The sequence below is a fragment of the Elephantulus edwardii genome, unplaced genomic scaffold (genome assembly GCF_000299155.1).
Source record: "Elephantulus edwardii isolate Elephantulus edwardi_28Jun2011 unplaced genomic scaffold, EleEdw1.0 scaffold00062, whole genome shotgun sequence".
Taxonomy (NCBI): Eukaryota; Metazoa; Chordata; class Mammalia; order Macroscelidea; family Macroscelididae; genus Elephantulus; species Elephantulus edwardii.
Window position 1 is genome coordinate 7,184,655 of NW_006399812.1, and position 27,365 is coordinate 7,212,019.

The 27,365-nt window shown below is 36.6% G+C and overlaps 1 protein-coding gene across 2 annotated transcripts in view; it reads left to right on the forward strand.

Annotated features, from left to right (window-relative positions):
- The window catches only part of ITFG1 (integrin alpha FG-GAP repeat containing 1), a 219,214-nt gene that overhangs the window by 122,438 nt on the left and 69,411 nt on the right, over positions 1-27,365 (forward strand). For both annotated transcript variants that reach the window (XM_006887816.1, XM_006887815.1), the window contains exons 9-10: positions 12,093-12,187; positions 18,631-18,803. In XM_006887816.1, the coding sequence (XP_006887878.1) occupies positions 12,093-12,187; positions 18,631-18,803 (268 nt within the window). The remainder of the gene's footprint in view (positions 1-12,092; positions 12,188-18,630; positions 18,804-27,365) is intronic.

Sequence of the window (27,365 nt, forward strand, 5' to 3'; positions counted from 1 at the left end):
TAGGAGAGTTGATGCCTTTGACCTTTGGTGCTGGAGAAGAGTACTGAATGTACCATGGACTGCCAGGAAAACAAACAGATTCATACTGGAGAGGATTAAACCAAGCTACTCCTTGGAGGCAAGGATTCTGGGGCTTCGTCTGACATACTTTGGACTGTTGCCAGAAGGGACGGGTTCTTGGAGAGGGACATCATGCTTGGGAGGGTGGAGGGACGGCGCAGGAGGGGAAGACCCTCTATGACATGGATTGATTTGCTGACTGGGGTAATCGTGATGGGTGTGTCAGAGGCGGTGCGGTTGGCACAGGATAGAGCAGGGTTTAGGGCTGTTGTGCATAGGGTCGCTATGAGTCGCAAATGACTCGACGGCACATAACAACAACAGTTGATTTGACCAAGCCCCGTACTGGCAAAATAGAAATACAATCATAATCTGATTTTGATTGCCTGGAAGAGTTGGAAAATGACTGACCCATGGTCCTACCTACTGCCTCAACCTTGTCTGAGAATTCTATGAAATAGCTTTCATCATGTTGTTGTTGTTGTTAAGTGCTCTTGTGTTGCTGCTTGTACAATAGTTCTGAACCCTGCTCTATCCTGTACTAACCTCATCATGACATACTTTACCCCATTATCCCAGTCACTGAATCCATCCATCTCATCCAGGGTCTTTCTCTCTTGTGCTGTCCCTCCACCTTCCAAACATGATGTCCCTATCCAAGGACTGGTCCCTCCTTGCAACATGCCCAGAGGATGTCAGACAAAGCTTTAAAATCCTTGCCTACAAAAAGCACCGTCTCCAGAATGAATCTGTTTGTTTTCCTAGCAGTCCATGGTATATTCAGTAATCTTCTCCAGCACCACAACTCAAAGGCATCAATTCTCCTTCTGTTATCCCTAGTCATTGTCCAGCTTTCTGATGCATAGCAAGTAATTGCAAATATCATGGCCTAAGTCAGGTGCACCTTAGTCCCCAGACTGACATTGTTGCTCTTCAGTACTCTGGAGAAGTCCCTGATAGATTTTCCCAATGTAATTCATCTTTTGATTTCCTGGCTGGTACCAAGACTGTAGAGTCAAACAAACTGACACTGTTAATCTCTTCACCATCTGCCATGATGCTGCCTATTGGCCCAGTGGTGAGAATCTTTGTTTTACTGATGTTGAGCTTTAGTCTGTATTGAAGGCCACAGTCCTTGACCTTCTACAGCAGATGCCTCTGGTCCTCCTCAGTTTAGGCAAGCAAAGTTGTGTCACTTACATAACTCTGGCTGTTGATGAGTTTACCTCCAATCCGGATACCACTTTCCTCCTTATAGAGCCCACCCTCCCAGATGATGTGTTCCACATATAGACTGAAAAGGTATGGAGATAAGATGCATCCTTGGCGTGCTCCTTTTAAACCATGTAGTGTTTCCTTGCTCTGTTCTGATGATTGCCTTCTGGTCCAACTATAGGTTTTACATAAGCACAATCAAGTGTTCTGGGTTTCCTCTTCTTCTCAGAGTTAACCACATTTTGTTGTGATCTCCACAGTCAAATGCGTTTGTATAGTCAATGAAACACGGATGGACAGTCCTCTGGTACTCCCTGCTTCAGCATTTTGTTGTTGTTACTGATTGCCGTCGAGTTGAGCACAACTCATAGTAACCTTATGAACAAAAGACCTGAAGCCTTTCTATAACTATCGTCATTTCTTATTTCAACTTTATAAAATAAGAACTTGGTTGAGTACTAGTCAGGGTTTTTTTCTCTTAAGCAGCTGTGCTGCGTTCTACAATCTCAAAGGCAGGTGGTTGGAACCCACCAGCTGCTCCACAAGAGAAAGAAGGGTGCTTTCTTCCCATGTGATTTACTGCCTCTGAAAACTTACTGGAGCATCAGATATGAGTTGGTTGTGATTCAACAACACACAGCAACAATCTCAATTCAGTGTTGAAGAATAAATAGGAAAACAATAGGAAAATGTACTTTCTTTTAAAAAAATCTATCTTTTTTAATGTATTTGTCAAACAATAAAATTTTTTCTTCCCCTCTTCCTCTATTCTCATCTCTGTTTACCCTCCAGGGTTGATTCTTTCTGTATATAAACCATTTCTTAGTTTTCTATATTGATAGTCTTATACTATAATTATCCTTTTTTATTATTGATATTTTGATGAAAGATTATAGAGAACTTGGATTTTCGTTCATTCATTGTTGCACATGTTCCTCCCTTTCCACCCCCTCTTCGAAAAGAAAAAAAAATTCTTTCATTGTTATGCATTCCTCCCAGTCCACTTTACTATGCAGCTCTTATTCTGAACTCGTGTCATGCAAAACATAACTAATCATATATCCCTTATAAACAGTTTTCTCCCTCATCTGTTTCAATGCAGTGTACATTATTTATCCCCTTTTCTTAGTTTCCCCCAGCCTGATGTCAGCCTTTTTGTAACCGTAGCATTATGCAGTATGTGTTCTTTTGTGACTGAGATATTTCACTCAGCATGATGTCCTCCAGGGTCACCCATTTTGTGTAATATTTCATGAGTTCTTTGTTTTTCAATGCTGCATGGTATTCCATTGTGTGAATATACCACAGCTTCTCTATCCATTCGTTTGTTGATTGGCACTTGGGTTGTTTCCAACTCTTCACTCTAGTGAACAAAGCAGCAATAAACATGGGCGTGCATATATCTGCTTGGGTGGTAGTTCTGGTTTCATCATAGTTGCCTTTTGTAACTGACCTATGCCGCGCAGCATAATTCCTTCTAATTTCATGTATGTTGAACAGTAATTTTTTTTATTTTTCTTAATGATACATAATTCTACATTAAAATAATACATTTTTAACAGATAAACTTTTGAGTACAAAGAGATGATTCTTGCATTAATTTATTTAATTTATAAATTTCTTTTCTCTCCTGTCATACTGTGCTTACTTATTCTTAACTAAACAAGTATTAGAATCAGTTTATTGCCTTTTGTACTTCAGTGTGGAATCTCATGTTTAAATACATTACTGTTTCTTTGATATGAAGACCTCATTTCTGATGCATGGTTGTATTGGAAGAATGGGATTTGCAGCTGCCTTTCCATATGTTTTGGGTTTTCTATGAATAAATATATAAACTAAAAGGAATATTTTAGTTTTGTTCATTTTTCAAATTCATATGTTAAGTTTGACTCAGCTGATAATATAGTCAAAATAGTTTACTTTGTTTAAAGTATTAAAAGAAGAAAAATTAATCTTTTGTTTAAATGGCTTAATCTTAAAATTATCTCCTACATGGTATTTCATGTTATTTAGAGAATACTCAAAAGTAAATAGACAAAGTAATAATCTTTAAATATCTCACACCCCAGGGGGAAATGGGAAAGATGTTTAAAGCAAACTCCTAAGTTGTACAAAAACTAATCAACACTTAAATCTCTTTGTTCTGTTTTACCAACAAAGTTTTTTCTTTTTCGTCATCCATCAGTTTTGCTCAAAAGTTTTAAACCTTTTTTATTTCTTTTTGATATATAGTAAAAATGTAGAGCATTATTAATAGAAACATTTCTTTTCATTTTGTATGATGTTGTTGGGTGCCTTGGAGTCATAACTAGCCAGAGGTGAACCTCCAGCAGGTTTCATTAAAACCATGCAACTTTTGGTTTTATTGACCCTCGTGGAAAGGGTTTGCCCATCTTTCTCCAAGAACCACCTGGTAAATTCCAAACTCCTGCCTTTCAGTTGACAATGCAGCTAGTAGCTCACTAGGTTTTCTGATACACAAGCATCATTAAAATCTGAGAATTCTTAGTAAGCATAGTTTTAGTACAGGTATCTAAAATACCATTTTATAGCTCATCCTGTAGTTAATGTAAAATATTTATAATCTACTTAGTTGTAAGAAGTTAGGTTTAATCACAGGAAACGTAAGGATAAAACCCCAGACTTATGTTGAAGCACATTTGGTTAACTTTCTATATCCTTGACCCTACCACCGACTTTCCAGCTTTGCCATGTCAGATAATGACCAGCTAAATCTTAAGGAAACCTAGTTTATCATTTGGGTTCTGTTCACATTCTTCTGCAGTTTCTATTTCTCATCATTGAAATTTCATTAAGGGTCTGATAATTCTTATTTTTCTTTTTCCTTCACTTTTTTCCCCCTGTAACTAGTATAACACCTTGCTCCCATTCTTTGTTTGATTTACAAATATTATAAGATAGAAATCTAGATATTTGTATACATTCAGTAAACTTTATATTTTTCATTATTTGCTTCATAGATCCTGAATTTTGTTTTCTTGGTCTAGGTAAAGATTTCTTAGTTCAGGTATAGGTTTCTTATAAGCATAATTAAGTGTTCTAAAATTCCCATCTTTCTCAAAGTTGGCCATAGTTTGTTATTATCCACACAGTCATTAAAACAGAAATAGACCTTCTTCTGCTATTCTCTACTTTCAGCCAAGCTCCATATGACATCAGAAATAATATCCCTGGTGCCACTCAGCTTGAACTTCTAGCAGTTCTCTGTCAATGTGTTTTATTGCCTATGCAAAGTCATTTGACTGTGTGAATCATAGCAAATTATGGATAATATCTAGAAGAATGAGAAGCCCAGGACACTTAATCATACTCATGTGAAGTCTATATCTAGACCAAGAAGTTGTTGTCTGAACAGAGTAAGGAAACACTGCATAGTTTAAAATCCAGAAAGATGTACATCTTCTGGATTCAGGATTGTATCCTTTCTCCTTTCTTGCTCAATCTGTATGCACAAAAAGTCATTCCAGAAGCTGGACTGTACGAAGAAGAATGTGGCATCAGGATTAGAGGAAGACTTATCAACAACCTGCATTATACGGATGACCCAACTTTGTTGCTGAAAGTGAAAGTTTAAAATATTTGCTGCAGAAGATAAAAGGCTTCATTACGAGTTACATCTCAACTTCAGGAAGACGAAAATCTTCACCATTAGATCTACAGGCAACATCATGGTAGATGGAGAAAAGGTTGACATTGTCTACAGTTTTCTTTGTATCTGGATCAGCAGTCAAGAAATCAAAAGATGTATTGCATTGGGAAAATCTGTTGTCAAGAGTCTCTCCAAAATGCTTAAAAAACAAGGGTGTCAGTTTAAAAACTATTTTCATAAATAAAATTTCTTTTTATATGAGTAAAGATTTAAAAATTATATTGCTTTTTCATACACTCAGTCATGACATTTTCTTTTATTTTCTTTCATTTTCTTTTTTAATTCCTAACATGAATTACCCTTGATTAATCTAATTAACTAAAATGTGTAATCGATTTAAATTCTTGACATGAGATCAGAGTTCATTTTGGATTTTTTTAAAGCTGCTTTTAAGGGCAGTTCCCATAACCTGTTACTGACCTAACTATGTGTTGCTATTGTCGTTGTGTGCCATCAAGTCAGAAGTGACCCATGGCAGACCCTCCAGTTGGTTTTCAGAGGCAGTTAATCTCATAGGAGGAGATTGCCTGTTCTTCTCCCTCGGAGCAGCTGGTGGGTTCAAACCTCATGCCTTCAGAGTTGCAGCACAGCTTCTTGCCAATAGGCCACCAGAGTTCCCTCTAACTATACACAATAAATCAACCAATCAATCATGTTCTCTGAGGTCTGGCAGATACAGGATCTGACAATCTGCTCCCCAAATCTCTTTTTCTCAACAGTAAAAAAAGATACAAGATGCAAAGGCTTATGCCTAAATGTCTTGATACATGGCATTATCAGTACCACTTTATAGTGGACCTACAGAAACACACATGAATGAGAAAGTTATTTTACCACTAGATTGTCAGAAAAATGACCAAGGATGACAGATGAAGAATTGATGCCTTTGAGTTGTGGTGGTGGAGAAGTCGTGAACATACCATAAACCACAAAAAAAACAAATAGCTCTGTCTTGGAGAGGGTAAAACCAAGTTTCTCCTTGGAGGCTAAGATTTTGAAGCTCCATCTCACATGCTTTGGGCACGTGAACAGGAGGTACCAGTCCTTGCAGAAGGAAATCATGCTTGGAAGGGTGGAGGGACAGCACAGAAGAGGAAGACCTAGATGAGATGGATTGATATAGTAACTGGGGCAATGAGGGTAAGTGTACCAGAGTCAGTGAGACTGACTCAGGACAGAGTAGGCTTCAGGGCATCTATGACTTGCAGGTAACTCAGCAGCACATATATCATGAGATATATTAATTATGAACATTACAAGTATCTTAGAGAAACACCATAAAATCTATTTAAATAAAAATAAAAGCAAATATACTAGAGAGTGTCCAGACCTGGGAAAGTTCCATAATCTCAGAGTGAAAATGGCTTTTCCACCAAGGGATGCATTCTTACACTGTTGGAGGAGGGAATAAAGGTTGCAAAATTCATAATTTGTGAAAAGATCATTAGGGGACTTTAAGGTGTCTAGAATTAAGAAACATGCATGGTTGGATACATGTAACATGGAAATGAGATTATACTGATCAAAGGGATATGCAATTATGTTTATTACAGAATGATCCCAGAGGATAAGGCAGGGTTTTCTAGTAACCTATTAGTAAAATTTCATCCACTTAATCATACTCATTTCTAAGATCCATTGTAAAGATCTGTTTATAATGTGTTCATCAAAACCCTTCACACACAAGCTGTCTTATCTTGCATTTGATGTTAAAGTCCATTTGGGAATATCTTGTAATATCTTGTATTTGTCAGACTATCTGAGAACATGAATGTTGTACTTAGAGTTTATGACCAATGCTGCACCAAGGCTAAAGAAACTGTGCTTTCGAAAGGCAGCTTTTAAAAATCCAACATGGGTTCCAGAACCTTGGCAAGAATTTAAATAGAGGTAAAGCTTATAAACTGTTCTATTTACACATATAGGCACACCAAGTAACTCCGATTTTATATTCCCATACGCAGATAATTAATGGAAAGATTTCACTTTCTGACTATGCCTTTTTGGTTTTCTTTGCTAAGGTCAATTTCTGTTGGGTAGATCTGTCTCCCAATCTAAACAGATTTTTTTTCTTTGATTTTGGTATTTAAGGGCAATGTTTGGCCTTTATAAGTCATTAGAGACTTAGTAGGCTTATTATACTTACATCTCTCTCAAAAATTGTTGTTTATTGATGATTTGGTGTTCGCTATATCTTCTTCCAAGAGTAGACACTATACTTGGAATATATATATATATACACACACACACACAAATATATTCAACTGAAATGATAGCAAATAAGCCAGTATTATAGAAATACAATGTCAGATAAGTGATTTTACCTTGGTGAAAATCTATTTTAAAAGATTTGACTCTAAGATATAAAAATCCATAAATTCTGGACTGACCTGAGAGTTGGGGGAAACTAAGAAAAGTGGGGATAAATAATGGGCACTGCATTGGAACTGATAAAGGAAAGAAAGAACTGTTTAAAAGAAATATACAATTGGGAATTATTTGTATGGTAACAGTCCAGAATTAGAGGTACATAGCCAAGTGGACTGAAGGAGGGAGAGTGAGAGCACTAAATGGTGCAACAACAAATGAGTTTTAATTTTTTTTTTAAAGTGAACTAGGATCAGTAGGGAGGAAAATGTACAAGAATGAATGAAAGAAAATCCAACTTCTCTGTAAACTTTTGTTAAAAGTACAATTTTTAAAATCTGTAAATTTCATTAGATAGGGTGAGGCAGAACTTCAGCTAGCAGGGAGCATTAGAGGAGCTGACCTCAAGTCCCTTAAGTAACCTCCATTGTTTTGTGTAATACCATACAGTCTTTTAAAAGAAAAAAAAAATGAAAAATGAAATCTATGTTCCCTTCATTTACTTTTTGTATTAATAATCATTTAGTGGTGGTGTTCAGAAACTACAATGCTTAAAAAAAAATCTCATCGAGGCTGTGATGCATAGAAGACCATGCGTAAAAGAATGTATGTTGTTGTTGTTGTTGTTGTTGTTATGTGCTATCGAGTCACTTGTGACTCATAGCAACCCTATGTACAAGAGCCCTATACCCTGCTCTATCCGGTGCCAATCTTATTGTCTCTGACACACCTACCCTCATTACCCCAATCGCTGAATCAGTACATCTCATTGAGGGTCTTCCTCTTCTGCACTGTCCCTCCACTGTCCCAAACATGATGTCCCTCTCCAAGGACCAATCCCTCCTTGCAACATGCCCAAAGTATGTCACATGAAACTTTATAATCCTTGTCTCCAGGAGCTTCCAGTTTCACTCTCTCCAGGATTAATCTATTCTCTCCTAACAGTCCATGGTATATTCAACACTCTTCTTCAACACCACAGCTCAAAGGCATCAATTCTCTATCATCCCTAGTCACTGATCAGCTCTCTGACGCATAGCATGAAACTGCGAAGTTTACGGCCTGGATCAGTGACACATTTACTATGTTGTTAAGTTCCATAAAGTCAACATTCAATATAAGCTATATAATAATGGCATACTTATTTTTCTCCTGGTGGTGTAGTGGACTAAGAATTGAACTGCTAGCTAAAAACTCAGTGATTCAAATTCACCAATCATTCTATAGGAGAAATAGGACGCAGCCTGCTCTTGTCAGCTTTTTCAGCCTTGGAAAGACTAATGGGACAGTTCTGCTCTGGTCTTTCGGGGTCACAGTCAATTGGAAGTGACTCACACAGTGAATATGTTAGCAAGAATAATTATGTAAATAAGTTAAAAGCCAAATCTCTAAAAGAATGTTCATTTTAACATTAAAAACTGAAAAGGAGTTCTATTTTCAACATTAGGTATTCAACTGTAGAAAAGTGTGCCTTCTAAAATGTCCAGATAATACATAATGTGAGACAGAATAATTTTTAAAAGTTGAATCAAATTCATTCATTGCGAAGTTAGTTTTATCCAAATATTTATAGACTTTGACGAAATAGAAAATTAATTTACATCATAAGGACACTTATTTTTTTTAAATAAAATTTTTATTATATACTTGTTGTCTACAACTCAAAGGCACTTAACAGTAACAACAACAACAGCATAGAGAGAGCCCTGTTGGCCTGGTGGATAGAAAGTGATGCTATCAAGCGAAAGGTGGGTGATTTTAATCTGTGGCTCTCAGGCCTGGTTTTAATTGGCTTTGGTCAAACATTCTTCTAAGTGACATATCACTGGTCTGTCCATTTGCTGTACAGAGGTAACTTGTAGTTGCTGTAATGCTAAACATTGTGACATCAATGTGTCAAATATAATAACGGTTACCCACGGTGGACAGTGTTTAGTGAAGATCCCCGATTAAAACAAGCTTGAAAGCAGGAGTGGCACCCACTTTCAAAATGGCTTGCCTCTGGAAACTATGAATGTGGAGAGACGACGAATGTTATACAAGTGTTCAGGTCTTTCTTTCATATGGTTGCTGTGAGTTGTCTATGACCCAATAGCACTTAACAACAGCTGGTTTACTTAAGAAGTTTATCTTTTGCTTTTCAAAGAGAGGAGTGAACTGGGGGGAGGGGAGTAAAGAAAAAAGTTCAACAGTGAATCAATGAAAATCCACTCTCTGTAAATGTTCATTAAAATTAATAAAATAAAAAATTTTTTTAAAGCCCACATACATTGTTTTTCACACCAGGTATTTCCCATTTTCTTCACCAACCCCTCCCCTCCACCTATCAAATTGTGTGACCCTATGACCACCCCCTGTTCATCCTCCCCACTCTGCTACCACCCTTCCCCCCCTTGGATTGTCATACATATTCTGCAGTAATGGTTTTATACAGTTCTTTGTCCTTTTTTTATGTTGACTTGTGTTTTATTGACTAAGTAAATTCATTTGACTGTGTGAGTGATAACAAATGATAGTTAACTTTGAGAAGAATTGGAATTCCAGAAGACTTAATTGTACGTATGTGAAACTGTACATAGACCAAGAAACTGTTGTCCAAACATAACAAGGAAACCCTGCATGGTTTAAAAACCAGGAAGATATGCTTCAGGGTTATATCTTTTCTTCATACCTGTTCAGTCTGTATGCTGAGAAAATCTTCTGAGAAACTGAACTATATGAAGAAAAATGTGGCATTAGGATTGAAGGAAAACTCACCAACAACTTGCATTCTGCAGATGACACAACCTTGTTTGCACTAGGCCACCAGTTATTGTTGTTGTTAGGTGCCACCAAGTGGAGCACCTTGTAAACAACATAGTGACCCTATGAAAAAACAGACCCAAACCCTGTCCTGTCGTGTGCCATCCTCCTCATCTCCAACACACTTGAGCGCGTTGCTGCAGTGATGGTGTCACTTTACTCAATGAGGCTCTTCCTCTCTTTCATTGTCCATCAGTAGTCAGGCCACATGTGGTAATGACCAGCAAATGATTGCATTTTAATTGTTTAATAAATAGCCAGGTGTTCATGAGAAAGGAAGATGGCAAGGTTTGTCTCACGCATGTTAGCGATGTCAGTCCCTGAAGAAAGCTGTCATGTTTGGTACCGTAGAGGGTCAGAGGAAAAGAAGAAAGCCCTCAGTGAGCTGAGTTAACACAGGGGCTGCAACAGTGGGCTCGAGCCCACTGGGAATTGTGAGGATGGGACCGAACTAGGCAGCATTTTTGTTCTGTTGCTGAAAGGAGTCAGAACCAACCTATCAGCACTTAAAAACTGCAGCAAGGCACTGAAGGAAACCTGGTTTCAGTTTGTTCCTACAAAAATGTTATATAATGAGAAAGACTGGTGAAAATAGTGGTTCTGGTATTAAATTGATGGAATGTTGATCAGGAAATTAAAATTATGAAGAAAAAGACAACTTGAAAAGATGAGCAACATCTTTCCAGTAGAAGCAGATGCTGAATTCTCTTAGTAACTATTAAAAAAAATAAACAACGCACTGATTTTTTTTATATTGATCTTATATCCTGCCACTCTGCTACATTGATCTACTAGCTCTAACAGGTTTTTTGTTGAGTCTTTGATATTTTCTGTGTACACTATCATATCAGCTGTGTATAGCAATAGCTTAACCATCTCTTTGCTGATCTGGATGCTTTTTATTTTCTTCTCTTGTTGTATTGCCCTAGGAAGCACTTCCAATACAATATTGAATTGAAGTGGTGACAGTGGGCATCCTTGTCAGGTCCCTGTTCACAAGGAAAATGCTTTTATTATTTCTCCATTGAAAATTATATTATTGGCTCTTGGTTTTGCATATATACTTTTCATTATGTTGAGGAAATTCCCTTCTGTTCCAATTTTGTTGAGGGTCTTTATGAGGAAGGAGTGTTGGATTTTGTTAAATGCCTTTTCTGTATCAATTGCTAAGATCATATGGTTCTTGTTATTTGCTTTGTTAATATGGTGAATTACATTGATTATCTTATGTTGAACCACGCTTGCATGCCTGTCATGAATCCCACTTGGTAATGGTGAGTTATTTTTTTTATGTGCTTTTGGATTCTATTGGCTAGGATTTTGTTGAGGATTTATATTCGTGGGAGATATTGATCTGTAGTTTTCTTTCATGGTAGTATCTTTGCCTGGTTTTGATATTATTGTTATGCTTCCTTCATAGAATGACTCTGAGAGTGTTCCTCCTTTTTCTATTTTTTTAAATAGTTTCAGTACGATTGGTTATGATAGATCCTCTCTGAATATTTGGTAGAATTCAGCTGTGAAGCCATGTGATCCAGGACTTTTCTTATGAGGAAGACTTTTTATGACCTCTTCCATTTCTTCTTTTGTGATGAGTCTGTTCAGGTGTTCTATATCTGTCCTTGTCAGTCTGGATAGAGCATGAGTTTCATGGAATTTGTCCTTGCCCTCTAGGTTCTCATATGTATCAGACTATAGCTTTTCATAATATTCTAATATTATAAATTTAACTTCATCCGGTTCTGTTGTGGTGTCACCTCTATTATTTCTTAATTATCTATGTCTTCCTTTTTTCTTATATTAAGTTTGTCAGTTGTTTGTCAATTCTGTTGACTTTTGAAAAAGAAGCTCCTGGTCTTATTGGATAGTACAATTGTGTTCTATTTTCTATCTCATTGATTTCAACTCTTAAAGGACATTTAATTTTATTTGTGTTAATGAACTTTTGGGGTTTTTTTCTTTTTCTTTTTTTCAGATGGAGATGGACACACAGATCACTTACTGCCAGGCTGTGAGGATAAAAACTGCCAGAAAAGCGCCATCTACTTAGCCAAATCAGGAACAAGGGAGGTATATATATCTATATATAAAGCATATTTACATTTCATTTGGGTTTATTTTTCTCCAGATAATATTATCACATATTTAGTACCTTTCCTTTTCCAGATCTGTAGAAGAACTTCATATATATCCGATAGTCTTTCATTTTAATTCACATGAAACAAATTTTCAAAAATCTTTGCAAAGCTAAATTATTATTTCATGCTTGAATTATCAGAATATTTTACAAAGTTGTCTTCTGACTTTTGAAGACCAGCATTGTATTCTGCTTGATGTAACAAAATAACAAATCCAGCTTCTACATATTTTACAATCCCAATTTAAGGGAATAAACATATCTAATTCTTTTGTATCTAAGGTTTATGGTGACCCTTTATTAAACAGATTAACTTCAATGAATATTTAGACTTCTTTTCCCCAGTAAGGAAAAATTAAAGTCTGATTTTTTTTTTCAAAGATTTCTACAGATACAGAACCATGACCAATTTCCAAAATGTAAATGAGGTGTAATTCAATCTACAAGTTTGATGATTAAGAAATATATTGTGAAACAAAAAACCCATACAACTTCATTCTCATAGCTAAAAAAGTAAATTAAAGATAAATGTGGTAATAAAATAGGATATATCCATAAAATTCCTTTCTAAAATAAGACCCTAATAAGAGGATCTTATTTTTTTTGGTTATTATTGTTTTCATTTACTTCTTTCTTTTTAAAAAAAAATTTTAATCTTATTTGATTATTTTTATGTGTGTACGGTCAAATCAGATCTGACTGGTACAGGAAGAGATTACCTCTCCTTCTCCAGAAGGGCATCTGGTGGATCATTTACTTCTTTCTTATGAAATTGAGTAGTGGAGGCTATTCTGTCAAGTTCACATTTTGTGTTCATAGGTAAAAATCAACATCAATTTCATACTCAGAATTCAATGATTACTTAAACCCCAATCCCTCACATTTCCTGACACCAGCCACTCACTCTCACAGTATTTTTTCTCCCTGACTCTCGCATTCAGCACTATGAATTGAGCTCTAAGCACAGTTATAGCTCAAAAGAAGCTGGAATCCATGAAAAAGAATAAGCAATCAGGGAAGACTCAGGGACAGCCTGTGTATGATACAGCCTTGCTTGCAGGAGATTAAGAAGACTTGAAATACTTAGTGATGAAACTCAGAGACCAAAAGTTAGGGGTTCAGTATGGGTTCTACCTCAACATCAAGAAAACGAAATTTCTTATAGCATCGTAGGAAACAGAAAACATTGACATTGTCATTTATTTCATTTTATTTGGACCCACCATCAAGATGTATTAATGATAACTGGTGGCTGGATTGCAAAAGTTGGCAACAATGAAGAAGGAAGAATAGTAGCAAGTATGCACTCTATGCAGATTATAAGATAGTATACTTAGAAAACCCTAAAGACTCAGCAGGAAAACTGTTGTACACAATGGACCAATTCAGCAAAGTAGCAAGATACAAGATCAACATACAAAAATCAGTTGGATTTCTCTACAGTGACAAAGAGAATACAGAGCCGGAACTAAGAAAAACAATACCATTCACAATAGCTAATCACAAGATTAAATACTTGGGAGTAAATTTATCCAGAAGCACAAAGATCTATTCAAAGAAAATTACAAAACATTACTACAAGAAACAAAAAGAGACCTGAAGAAGTGGAAGAATATCCCTTGCTCATGGATAGGAAGACTCAATATTGTGAAAATGGCAATACTACCACTGGCAATTTACACATTTAGTGTAATCCCAATACAAATGCCAATCCCATTCTTCAAAGAGATGGAAAAGGCAATCTCCAGTTTCATTTAGAATGGAAAGAAGCCCCGAATAAGCAAAGCACTCCTTAAAAATAGAAGAAAGGTAGGAGGTATCTCACTCCCTGATTTCAAATTCTACTACACTGCTGTGATGGTTTTAGACAGAATGATCGAATTTTTTACATTGAGTGATTTATTTTTTACAAATACCTTTTTATAAGAAACACCAATGGAGACTTTACACATGGATCTCACCAGATGGACAGCATGGGATTCAGATTTACTAAATGTGTGGAAGGAATCATTGGAGAAGCTCAATATCAACAGTCAAAATCAGGCCAAGTACCCATTGTGAATCAGACCATCAGTTACTCATGTGTAAGTTCAAATTGAGGCAGAAGAAAATTAGAACAAGTCCTTGAGAAACAAAATACGATCTTGAGTTGATCCCACGTGAATTTATAAATCATCTGAAGAATAGGTTTGAAGCATTGAACACCAGTGACCTAACATAAGATTAATTGTGGGATGACATCAAGGATATCTTTCATGAAGAGAGCAAAAGGTCACTACAAAGAGGGTAAAGAAAAGACCAGAATGGATGTAGGAGAAACCCTAAAAATTGCACTAGAGTGTCCAGAAGCCAAAGCAAAGGGAAGAGATGTTGAAGTCAAAGAGCTGAACAGAAGATTTCAAAGGGCAGCTTGAGAAGACAAAGCAAACTATAATAGAATATGCATTGATCTATAATAGGAGAATAAAAACATAAAAACTCTCTTAGCATTTCTCAAGCTGAAAAACCTCAAAAACAAATATAAGCCTTAAATTGCGATCCTGAGAGATGCTATGGGCAAAATCTTGAATGATCAAGGAGGTTTCAAAAAAAGATGGAGGGAATACACAGAATCACTGTACCAAAAAGAACTGACCAACACTAAACTATTTCAGGAAATACCATATAGGATCAAGAGCCAGTGGTTTGGAAGGAGGAAGTTCAAACTACATTGAAGATGTTGGCACAAAATAAGGCCCTAGGAATTGATGGGATACCAAGTGACATGTTTCAAATGGCAGATGCAGCCCTGAATGTGATCACCAGCGTATGCCAGGAAATTTGGAGGCTAGATGCCTGGCTGGCTGACTGGAAGAGATCCATATTTCTTCCCATTTGCAAGAAATGTAATCCAACAGAATGTGTACATCAATATCATTAATACCACATATAAGCAAAATACTGTTAAAGATCAATTCAAAGCCATCTAGAACAGTACATACATAGTGAATTGCCAGAAGTGCAAGCTGGATTCTGAAGAGGTCATGGTACCAGAGATATTATTGCCAATGTCATATGGATCCTGAGAATACCAGCAGAATTTGTACTTTATTGGCTATTAAAGGCATGTGACTGTGTGTTCTGTGGTAAGTTATGAGTAACTTTGAGACTGGCCCATTTCAACAAATGTGACAAACTGCTCATGCAAAACCTATACCTACACCAGGAGGCTATTGTACAAAAGAGCAAGAAAACACTACCTGTTTTAAAAATAAGAAGGGAGTGTGTCAGTGTTATATTCTCTCTCCATACCTATTCAGTCTGTTAGCAGAGCAAATTCAAGAAACTACTATATGAAGAGGAATGTGGTATCAAGAACAGAGGAAGACTCATCAATAACCTGCATTATGCAGATGACACAACCTCGCTTGCTGAAAGTGAGGAAGACCTGAAGTACTTGTTTCAGAAGATTAAAAAAAAAATACACCCTTCAATATGGACTACATCTCAATGGCAAGAAAGCAAAGATTCTTACCATTTGACTGATAAGTAGCATCATGATAAATGGAGAAAAGCTCAAAACTGTCAATAACTTCATCTTATTTGGATCCACAGTTAACACCCTTGGTACCAGTAGTCAGGAAATCGGGAGACATATTGCACTGGAAAATCTGCAGTCAAAGACCTCTCCCAATTATTGAGAAATAATAATGCCAGTTTGAGGACCAAGTATGTCTGATTCAGGCCATGGTGTTTCTGATCACTTGCTATACATCTGAGATCTAGACCAATAAGGATGACAGAAGAAGTAACAATGCCTTTGAGCTGTGATGTTAGAGAAGAGAAATAAACATCCTGTGGACTGCCAAAAGAACAAACAAAAATGTCTTGGAGAGGGTGCAGCCAGAGTTCTTTGGAGGCAAGGATGAGGAGGCTTTGTCTCACATACTTTGAGTAATTTGCTAAGAGGGCTATTTCTTGAAGAGGAACATGACGCTTCGAAAGGCAGAGGGTCGGCAAAGGAAAAGAAGATCCTTGATCATGTGAGCTGACACAGTTACTGCCACTATGAGGTCTAATGTGTCAGGAAGTGTGAGGATGATACAGGATACAGCAGGGCTCAAGTCTGTTGTTCATTGAGTCACTATGGTTGTACTCGACAGCATCTAACCACGGCAACAACACTGAGAACAATGAGAATCCCAGAACACTTAATAGTACTCATGCAAAACCTATACCTAGGCTAAGAATCTGTAGTGCGAATAGAGCAAGAGAACACTATATTGTTTAAAATTAAGAAAGGTTTGTGTCAGGATTATATCCTTTTCCCATACCTATTCAGTCTGTATGCTGAGCACATAACTGGAAGCTGGGCTCTGAAGAATGTGTCATCAGAATTGGAGGAAGATTTATCATTAACTTTTGGTATGCAGATGACACAACCTTCGTTGTTGAAAGTGAAGAGGACTTGAAATATTTGCTGCAGAAGATCAAACACTGCCACCTTCAATATGGATTGCATCTCAACATCAAGAAAGGAAAAGAAAAAAATATATTCTCACCACTGGACCAATAGGTAATATCATGACAGAAGGGGAAAGGATTGAAACGATCAATTACTTCATCTTACTTTCACCCAAAATCAGAACACTTGGCACCAGTAGTCAGGAGATCAGGAGACAAATAGCACTGGGAAGGTCTGCAGTCATGGACCTCTCCAAACTGCTGAGGAGCAATCGTGTTACCTTGAGGACTATGGTGTACCTGATTCAGGCCATGGTCTTTTTGGTCACTTGCTATGCATCAGATGACAGAAGAAAAGTTGATTCCTTGAGTTGTGGTGTTGGTGGAGAGTACTGAATATCCCATGGACTGTCAAAAGAACAAACAGGTATGTCAGAGAAGGTCAAGCCAGATTGTACCTTCAAAGCGAGGATGGTGAAGCCACATCTTTTGGGCATATTGCTAAGAGAGGCCACTCATTGAGGAAGGACGTCATGCTTAGAAAGGTGGAGGGAGGGTGAAAGAAACAAAGACTCTCAGCGAGGTGAATTCACACAGTGACTTCAGCAGTGGACTTCCGTGTGTCAGAGATTATGGTGTTGGCACAGGATTAGACAGGATTCATTTCTGCTGTTTATAGGGTTGTGATGAATCATATTCAACACAACAGCCCCTAACAACATAACAACATCAATGCTCACGGAATCAGTAGTGGAAAAGTCAGATGGTACATTGGAGTTTAAAGATCTGCTCCAATGAACCATTTTTAAAGTGCTTGAGAACTCTGGTGGCCTACTGGGGAAAAAGTTGCACTACCAACCCAAAGATAGGCAGTTCAAATCCACCATTGTGAAAGAAGATCTACAATTTACAGCCTCAGAAAACCCACAGGAGGATCAGCTATGTTTAGGTTCGAACTTAATAGCACGTAACAGCAACAAAGAGCAAGGATGTGACTGAATGGAAGGCACACTTGACTTAAACCATGATATTTTTAACTGCCTCATACATATGTGAATGTTGAACAGTGACTAAAGAAGACCAAAGAAGAAATCCATGACCTTTGAATTATAGTATTAGTCAAGAATATTGAATATAGCATGGACTGTCAAAAGAACAAACAAATCTTGAAAGAAGTAGAGGTAGAATGCTTCTTAGAAACTGGAATGCTCAAACTACGCACCTCATTCTTTGGCCATGTTACCATGAAAGGCATTCCTTAAAGAAAGCCAGCTTGGTATAGTATCATTGAAAAATGGAAGACATTTAACAAAACAGATTGACTTCGTGGCTGTAACAGTGATCTCAGCATAGCAACAACTGTCAAAATGCACGAGACTGGCCAGTGCTTTGTTGTACACAGGGAAGGTCGTTATGAATCATAACCAACTTGAGGACATCTAAGAATGACAATTTTCTTCTTAAATTTGACAGACAAAAGAACACCACAATTAGATGATGTTACAGTGTCCTTTAGTTTTTTAAAGAATTCATTTGAGGCTACATTTCCACTCAGCACAAATTTGAAAACAAGCAATTCACCTCAATGGCCATTAACATCAGTTCAATGTTAAGATTTTGTGATTCTGTGGGAAGAAAAAGCATCTAAAGGTCTGTATGCTATTTCAAGGAGAGATGACGAATGACAAATTACAAAGGAAGCTCCTTTTTCACCCAGAGCATCAGTTAGCTTGCTATTTTCCAAAGTTTAATACATACCTTACAATATTATAGAAATAAAGTAGTTAAATCAAAGGCTGCTTACACTTGCAACTCTATATAAAAAGACATTTAAAACAACTCTTTATGCAGTTGGTCATTTGTTTTGCAAGTGTGGGGTTTTTTTCCCTAAAATTGACATTAAAATCTAATCTTTTTTCTTTTTAAGCCAAAGTGGATTCCAGTGCTACAGAATTTCAGCAATAAAGGCACACAATGGGGCTTTGTCCCATTTGTAAATGAAGAGAAACCAACTGATATACCAATTCCAATTACCCTTCATATCGGAGACTACAATATGGATGGCTACCCAGATGCTCTTGCTATACTGAAGAATACTTCTGGAAGGTATGGTCATTAATCAAGTGAGAAATATTAGTAAAGTATCTTCACACTGGGTCTGTGGATTGTACTGCAAGTTAAGCATTTGACCACTGGCCAGCAGGTTTGTAGTTAAAACCTACACAGAGATACTTGTTATGAAATAGCACCTAAATGTATCTCAGTCCCTTAACCAAGGAAAAGTATGCTCTCAGTACTCGTTCTTTACCTGGTACCTGATGTTCTCCCAGCTGCTTAAAGTATTGGTTCTTTTAGTCACATGGCCTAGCATACGATCCAGTTACATTTGGAAAGTATAAAACCAGGGTGGTTAAAGCCTCAGTCCTTTAGGTTGAGATGGCCTCGGTTTCAGCCTCAAGGCAGCCACTTCCCAACTGTGTGACCGTGGTCGGATTACCTAAACTGTCTAGAAAGTAAGAGCAATATCTGTGCCTTTTTCATGGATTTGTCATGGAGTAAAACCAAAGGAAGTAGTTAATAAGTTACATAAGCTTATACATGTTTTATAATGACACAGAAAATTCCAGCACAACTCTTTCCCAAATTTATATTCTTTGTATATGTAAAATATAAATGCATTTCTTCTTCTTCAGATTTAGTAAAGGTGCCAGTAGATAAGCCAATATTCTTAAATTTACAGTTTGACTCTTAAGAAATTCCATAAAATGTCTATTTACAAATTCTATTGGCTTTTCCTTTTGTTCCTTTTATGATTAGATATTTATCTTGATCTTTATTCAGTCTTAACTCCTACATAATTTCTCTGTCAGTAGTTTGTCTTCTGAGGAGTAATTTATTTGTTGACTCTGTGATTAGTAATGATTTAGCTGCACATTCACTTCCAGGTTCTTGATGAAATACAACTTCTCATAGAGGGAAAAAAAACCTAGGTCATTTCTTGTTTTTCACACCAAACAATAGACACCTAGAAATCTGAATTTTTAAGAAACATGTATTACTAATATACTTCCCTAAAAAAAATTGTAGAAAATTGTATAGAGTCTGTCCTTAAGCTTTTCTGAAGACCCTGATTTGAATTACAACTGCTCTGAGTTATGGTTACAGAATTTCCTAGGGATATTTGTTATCATACATTGTTTGTAGATCAAATCAGATGTAAATAAGACAAATTTCTAAAATGAAACATATTCCTTATACCTTTTAAAGGTTACAAGAAAATCTCCTCCATTGTTATTTAAGACCTCTGTAAACCTATTGGAAGATCAGCTATGAGACAGTTCCAACTCACTCCAGGGGAGAAAGATAAGACACTTTGCTTCCATAAAGATTTAGAGTCAATTAAAACCCTAGGGGGGCAGTTTACTGTGTCCTGTAGCGTCACTGAGTCAGAATCAATTCAGTGGCCTTGAGTTAGGCTGGTTAGCTTAAATACAACACATAGTTTAACATTAATTACAGAAGAGTAGTGAATAATATGCATTCATTTGTTGCTCTTTCCAAGCAAGATAGGTCGATAAATGATATACAAATTACAACAAACATTTTGTGTATAATTGATGAGTACGTCACTAACTGTGTCTGCATAAAATTTTAATCTGATAAGGTAAACCTTTTTACCCATTGGATCATCAGCATATATCAGCTAACTTTTATATTTGTATTTGTATTAGGGGATGCTAGGAAAAGAGAATGGTATCCTATAATAATATGCTTCAATCCATTTCACTTTATATTAGTCTATTTTCTTATTATAACAGAAGTCCCAGAGTTTTGTAGCTTCTAAAGATTAATAACTGTCTTTATCAAATGTGTAGTAAAATGGAAGACTTCACACTTTCATTTGTGCAGTTCTTACCACCATATGAATCAGATGAATGGTAGTAGAAACTGACAATATGAATCTATTTCCTGGATGACAGAATAGAAATTACCTTTCCTTAATCCATAAAGAAGATAGGACTTGAATTCAAATCTCTCTGGCATGTGTCCACTTAAAGTCAGATACATAAATAAATTGAAAATGAAAACACCAGGAAATTTCTTTTTTAAAAAATTACAGAACAAATTTACTCTTGTCAGAATTTAGATTAGGGTATATTATGAAGCACAAATTCTACTTGTTCTACTCTATCATATCTCCTATAAATAAAATTAAAAGATCTTTTTCCTAAATTCACTTTACCTCATCCCCCCACATACACCCTTCCATCAAGTCCAGTTCAACTCAAAGGAAGAGTCCATCGGGTTCCCAAAGCTATAAGTCATCATGAAAAGAAGCCGTCCATCCTTCTGCCATAAAGTCAATGGCAGGTTCCAACTACCAGCCAACCTTTTGATTTGTATCCCAGCACATTGCACACTGAGCCGTACAGAATTCCACTGTTGCATACTATGCAACTTAACATAAAACATGTGTAAATCAGCAGTGGATAAAATCTAAAGAAAACATTTAGGAAGTATGTCATTTTCTAGAGATGTGAAGCTTACTTCAGACACTAAGAGTAATCTTAGTGTTTTCCCCATCTCCAGTATGTACATGTGCCAAATGTAGAGGAGGTAGTAAGACACCATGGCGCTGTGCAATGTAAATTCTGTTTAATGTTAAAAAACTTGCCTTTAAATCCTGACTTTGGGTCAGAAATTTCCTTATCAATGAAATACAATGAGACATTTAGAAATAGAGTAATATAACAGGAAACAACTCCAAACATTTTTTTAATTTGGACTTTAACTTTTTTTTTCTTTTTACTAACAGTTTTTGCCCTCACATGGCAAATATTTACAGAGTTTGTATTTGCAACATTTGGAGACTACAGTGTGACGATCTTGGGCATGTTGTTGTTGTTGTTATGTGCCATCGAGTCGCCTGCTACTCATAGTGACCCTATGTACAACAGCCCTAAACTCCGCTCTGTCCTGTGCCAATCACACTGTCTCTGACACTCCCATCCCAATTATCCCAGTCACTGAATCAATCCACCTCATAGAGGGCCTTCCTCTCCTGCGCTGTCCCTCTACCCTCCCAAGCATGATGTCCCTCTCTAAGGACCGGTCTCTCCTCACAACATGTCCAAAGTATGTTAGACGGAGCCTCAGAATCCTTGCCTCCAAGGAGCCACCCGGTTTAACCCTTTCCAGGACAAATCTGTTTGTTTTCCTAGCAGTCCATGGTATTCTCAATACTCTTCTCCAGCACCACAGCTTAAAGGCATCAATTCTCCTTCTATCCTCCTTGGTCATTGTCCAACTCTCTGATGCATAACAGGTGATTGCGAAGACCATGGCCTGTATCAGACGCACCTTAGTCTCCAGAGAGACACCATTGCTCTTCAGCACTTTGGAGAGGTCCCTAACAGCAGACTTTCCCATGGCAATGCGCCTTTTAATTTCCTGGCTGCTGGGCATATCTTCTTTAAATGTACTTAATGTTAACATTTAAAAATAGAAATAAAACCAAAGGAGAAATACATAATTAAACAATACGTCTATTCCCTAGTAAAACCTTATCATCTGTGGAGGGCTGGGAGAGAAGTTTATGATTTGTTTTAGAAGATAAAAATCTTAATTTATCCATCCATGTTTATATTAAAACCTCTTTAGACTAATGCTTTGTTAACAGAAAATAATTAATACAAATTCCTGGAAGGCAAGAATTAAGGAACTAGAAAAATTACCTTTTTATTGTACCAGAGATTTTTGTTTGTTTGTTGTATTTAGATTTTTGTTTCATTTCACATTTACATAGCAGAACATAATTAGGAAACTGTTATTGTTGTTGTTAAAATCACTTAGGGAAACTAAACAAAGTCCCAGTCACATGATTGTCTGTGTCCTCTGCATCAGGCATTCACGTGAAAACATATACTGAAGCGAGGTAATAAGCATCAGGGAATACTGTGATTTGGTAATAACAAAATTAGCTGGGTTTAACCAACCAATAAAATCCAACCTTTAACAGAAATCTTTCTATACTTTATTAGGATTATGTACCTGTCAAAGATGAGCTGTTCATGCTTTGTTAAATCAGTCATACCCTCTGTTCTTATCATTTCTCATTTTTCAGGAATATAAAATATTTATAAAAAAACTGTGAGTGGTCAGTACTTGTAATGGTGCCTTTTAGCTGACTACGAACAAAAGATCTGCACCTTGCTCTATTCTGCTCCATCCTCAAGGTGTCCGCTACGCTCGAGCCCATTCTTAAAATAACCGTATTAATCCATCTTGTGGAGGGGCTTCCTCTCTTTCTCTGACCCTCCTCCTTTCCCACCATGATGTGTTTTTCCACGGACTAGCCCTTCTGACACCATGCCCAAAGTATGTGAGAGAAAGTCTCACCATCCTTGCCTCCCAGCAGCATAGCAAATCTGTGGAATATTCAGTACTCTCATCCTTATTCATTGCCCAACTTTCACATAGAGTCTGTAGTAGGATTTCTTTTTTTTTTCTCCTCAAAACCAACACAAAGGACCCCTGGTGATGTAGTGATTGTGCACTTGGTAGCTAACTGATAGCACCAGGTCAGACCTATCAGACCACTCCGCGGAGAAGGAGGAGTTAGTTGTTCTGCTTCTTTAAGAGTAGAGCTTGAAAAACCTATGAGTACAGTTTCTCCCTTGTCATGTAGAGGCATTATGAGTCAGAACAGACGGATAAATAAGCGCCAGTTTAAAGCTATGTGACATCATTAAAGGATTCTAGCATATTTTATGCTGTAATATATTCATCTTCATTTTCTCCAATTTTTGGTCTCTTGTCTTTCAGTGAAAGTTTTACACCAAGAATTATCTTAGACTTTTAATATTATTGATACATATCATCGTTTTGAATTGTGTTGTGCTTTGTGACTTCTGTTCTCATTGATTTTTTTAGTAAGTCAAGTGGTGAGTTTTATTTGCTTTTAAAAAGGCACAAACAGTTTGTGTTCAGAAGCTCCCTAAAAATTAAATTCTTAGACATTTAGGACTGCGTAGTCAAATAAAGTACAGCTGAACATTTTTCTGGTATTTTCTGCTTTCAGAAAATATCCATTTGATATCAACAATGATAACCTTTGTTCTAGTCTGTTCTGCGTCCGGCTTGAATTTATGGCAGTTCTCTGTGGATATACTATTCTAGCTTTTTTTTTTTTTTTAATAAACAGTCTTCAAGATTTTACTTGCCTGTGATATTAATGGTTATTTCCCCATCATTTCCACACTGTTAAATCACCTTTTTTTGAGCATGGGAACAAATATGGATATCTTCCAGTCTGTTGGCCATATATTATCTTCTGAATTTCTTAATGTGTATTAGTGAGCTTATACCTGCAGTTCGTAGGGCCTTAGTTTTTCCAGTGCCCTCCATGCAGCTTTCATGTCTTCGATACCAATGATTCTTGATCATTGCTACTTCCTGAAATAGTTCATTGCTGACCAATTAGCCAATTCTTTTTGGTACAGTGACTATGTATATTCGTCTCATTCTCTTCTGATCCTTCCTGCTTCATTCAGTATTTTCCCTACAAAGTTCTTCAGTATTGCAACTGAAGTTTGATTTTTTTTTTCACCATTTCCTTCATCTTGAGAAATGCTAAGCATAGAATGAGAGTTCCAATCTCTCTGCAGTCTCGCCAACATTTGTTGTTTACTAGCCTGTTGAACTTTGATGGAATAATGTGATAATTCATTGATGTTTTAATTTCCATGTCTCTGATAGCTAGGAATGTTTAACATTTCTTTATATACTTGTTGACCATCTGAATTTCTACTTTGAAGTGTCTATTCATACATATCTTATGCACATTTTGTGACTGGGTTGTTTACCTTTCTTTTGTTGAGATGCTGGAATAGTCTATAAATTTTGTATATGTGTCCCAAGGAACCAAAATTTTCTTTTACTTTTGAATAATGGAGAAAAATAATTTAGCACTCTGAGCTTAAATCTTAAATTAGGTAACTTGGGTTCACTCAAAGCAGAGGAAGACCTTGAAAAAAGAAAATTTTCTGTTTTACAAAAGATCCAGCTATCTTTAATTTGTTCTTTTTCTTTTAGCAAGGTTTTGGTTAATTTTCTAATTGTTTTGTCCTTAGCTTAATAAAGGAGTTAATATGTTTTTGTGTATACATCCTTATTTTAATACATGTTCCTTACTGGATTATAATCTTTTTTTCAAACAAAAAAGATGCATAATTATATTCCTAATAGGATATCAAATTTTCCCAAGAAGATAAAATGAATTCTATATGCAGCTACTTTTTGTCTGCTCGTCATTCAGATATTACAATACATAGATTTCTTCATTTACATGAATATATTTGCTTAACATATTATGAACAATTCTATATTAGTCAATATTTTTTTTATTTAATAATTTCTAAATATATTTTTGGGTTGCTTTAGCTAGCCTTCAGAACTGGATGTCTGGAATCTCTTCCTTGGAGCTGCACTCCAAGCTCATGGAGTCATTAAAAAGTCAAAAAGTAATAAAAAACAAGGATGTCCCATTAAAGAGCAAGGTGTACCTGACTGAAACCATGATCTATTTAGTTGCTTCATATGTATGTGAAAGTTGGACAATGAATAATGAAGACGTAATAATTAAAGTGCTAAAACAACAAAACTCTCTTGTAGGAATTTTAACCAAAGTGCTTCTTTTTTTTAGAAAATTTTTATTTTATACTGGTTTACTTACAAAGTTCATGTTGTTGTTATTGATGATGATTGCTGTTAAATCAAACACAACTCGTAGCAACCCAGTGAACAAAAGATCTGAAGCCTTTCTGTAACTATCATCTTTTTTCGAGGTTCATAAAGTTTCCAGAGGCATGTGATTTAGGAAGTGTTTGCCATGTTGTTTTTTATCCGGCTCTTTTCTGTTTCGTTTAACCAATGTGCTTCTTAGGAGCAAAGATTTGAGACTTTGTCTCGCATACTATGTGTTACCAAGAGAGGACAGTCCTTCTTGACAGAAGAGCCCAGTCCTTAGAAAAGGACATCATACGTGAGAAAGTAGAGGTCAGGGAAGGGGAGGAAGACCCTCTCCAAGATGAATGCATTGACACATGAGTGCAACAAGGGGCGTAAGCACAGTGGAGATTATAAGGCTGACACATGATGGGCAGGACTTCAGTCTATTGTATGTAGGGTCATAATGAGGCAGAGCTGAGAGAGTGGCATCTAACAATAACATTACTCTGTAAGTCACTGGTATGATGTCATATTTAGCCAAAGCTCATGCTGTTAAAGCAAACAATTAATTTTTTATGCTAGGTGCTGTAATTCTCTTTCCTTAGCTCTAAAGTATGTATTTTTCATGTTTCTCTTTTTACCTGCCTTTTGTGGACATTCTACAAGTTTTGCAACTTGCTCTATCCAAAACCAAATTTAATCATTTGTTTCTTTCACTTCAAATCCATCTCCTCCTTGTGATACCTTGTTTACCTCAAAGTTGGCATCCTACCATTTTAAACGAAAATGTTATATTATTTTCACCCTCTTCTACCAGACTAGTACAATCCTTTTCCATTTTGAGACTTTCAGGTTTTTCTATTTTCACTGCTACTTCTTAATTCACATCACTTTCTTCTCACCCTGAATTATTGGCAAGTCTCCTCAGGCAGTCCTAACTTCTGCCAATTCCGAACTAAATGAAGACCTTAGTCCTCGTCATACTTCATAATCTTTGTTTCTAAACTCTTGTCTGTATGTATCAATGCCTTACTCCTCAAACTCTTAGGTTTCTCTTTATACTCTGATTGTTCTCTTCTGTCTCTTCCTGTAGGCCACCTTAAATAAAGGATATTCCATGTTGCGTGTTTTTTTTTTTACTCCACTTTATTTTAGTTACCCTTTATAAACTTCTCTCTCTTTACCATTGGGTCAGAACTAACTCATAGCTGACCGTCAGTGGGTTTTCGGAGTCTGTAAACCTCAAGAAACAGGACTGCCCATCTTTCTCCCATGAAGCAGCTGGTAAATTCGATCCACTTGCCTTTATATTGTCAGTCCAATTCCTTACCAACTAGGCCACTAGATTGTTGTTGTTGTTGTTGTTGTTGTTATTGTTGTTGTTATATACCATCAAGTTGGAACCATCTCATAACTGACCATCCAGCTGGTTTTCAGAGACAGTAAATCTCAGTGGAGATTGTCCATCCTTCTCCCATGGAGCACCTTGTGGATTCAACCCACCCACATGCCTTTGGGATTGCAATGCAGCCAGCAGATAAGACTTTTAAATCTCTGTATTTAGACCTTACATTTGTGTATACAAGTACCTGATGAACTCTTTCTCCTAATGCTGCTCTCCTTGTAACCCAAAACTAAAAGTCTCTTTCGCCTACACTTACTCTTTTCTGCATGTCCTGTTGCAATTTGTGAGACCATTACTCATCCCATTACTCAGACCAGAAATGTGAAAGTCATCCTTCATTTCCCCATTTCTCTTTCATTTCTTCTCTCCCTCTCTCATATCCTTCTCAGTACTTTATCCCACACTGTTATCAACTAAACAACTAGTTTAACTTCCTACTCATCTCATTTCTTCTTGCATGTGTACATCAAGAGTTGTGATATATCCTGGGGGAGCAAGGAGGAAAGTGAGAAGAAAATGTGTAACAATGGGGG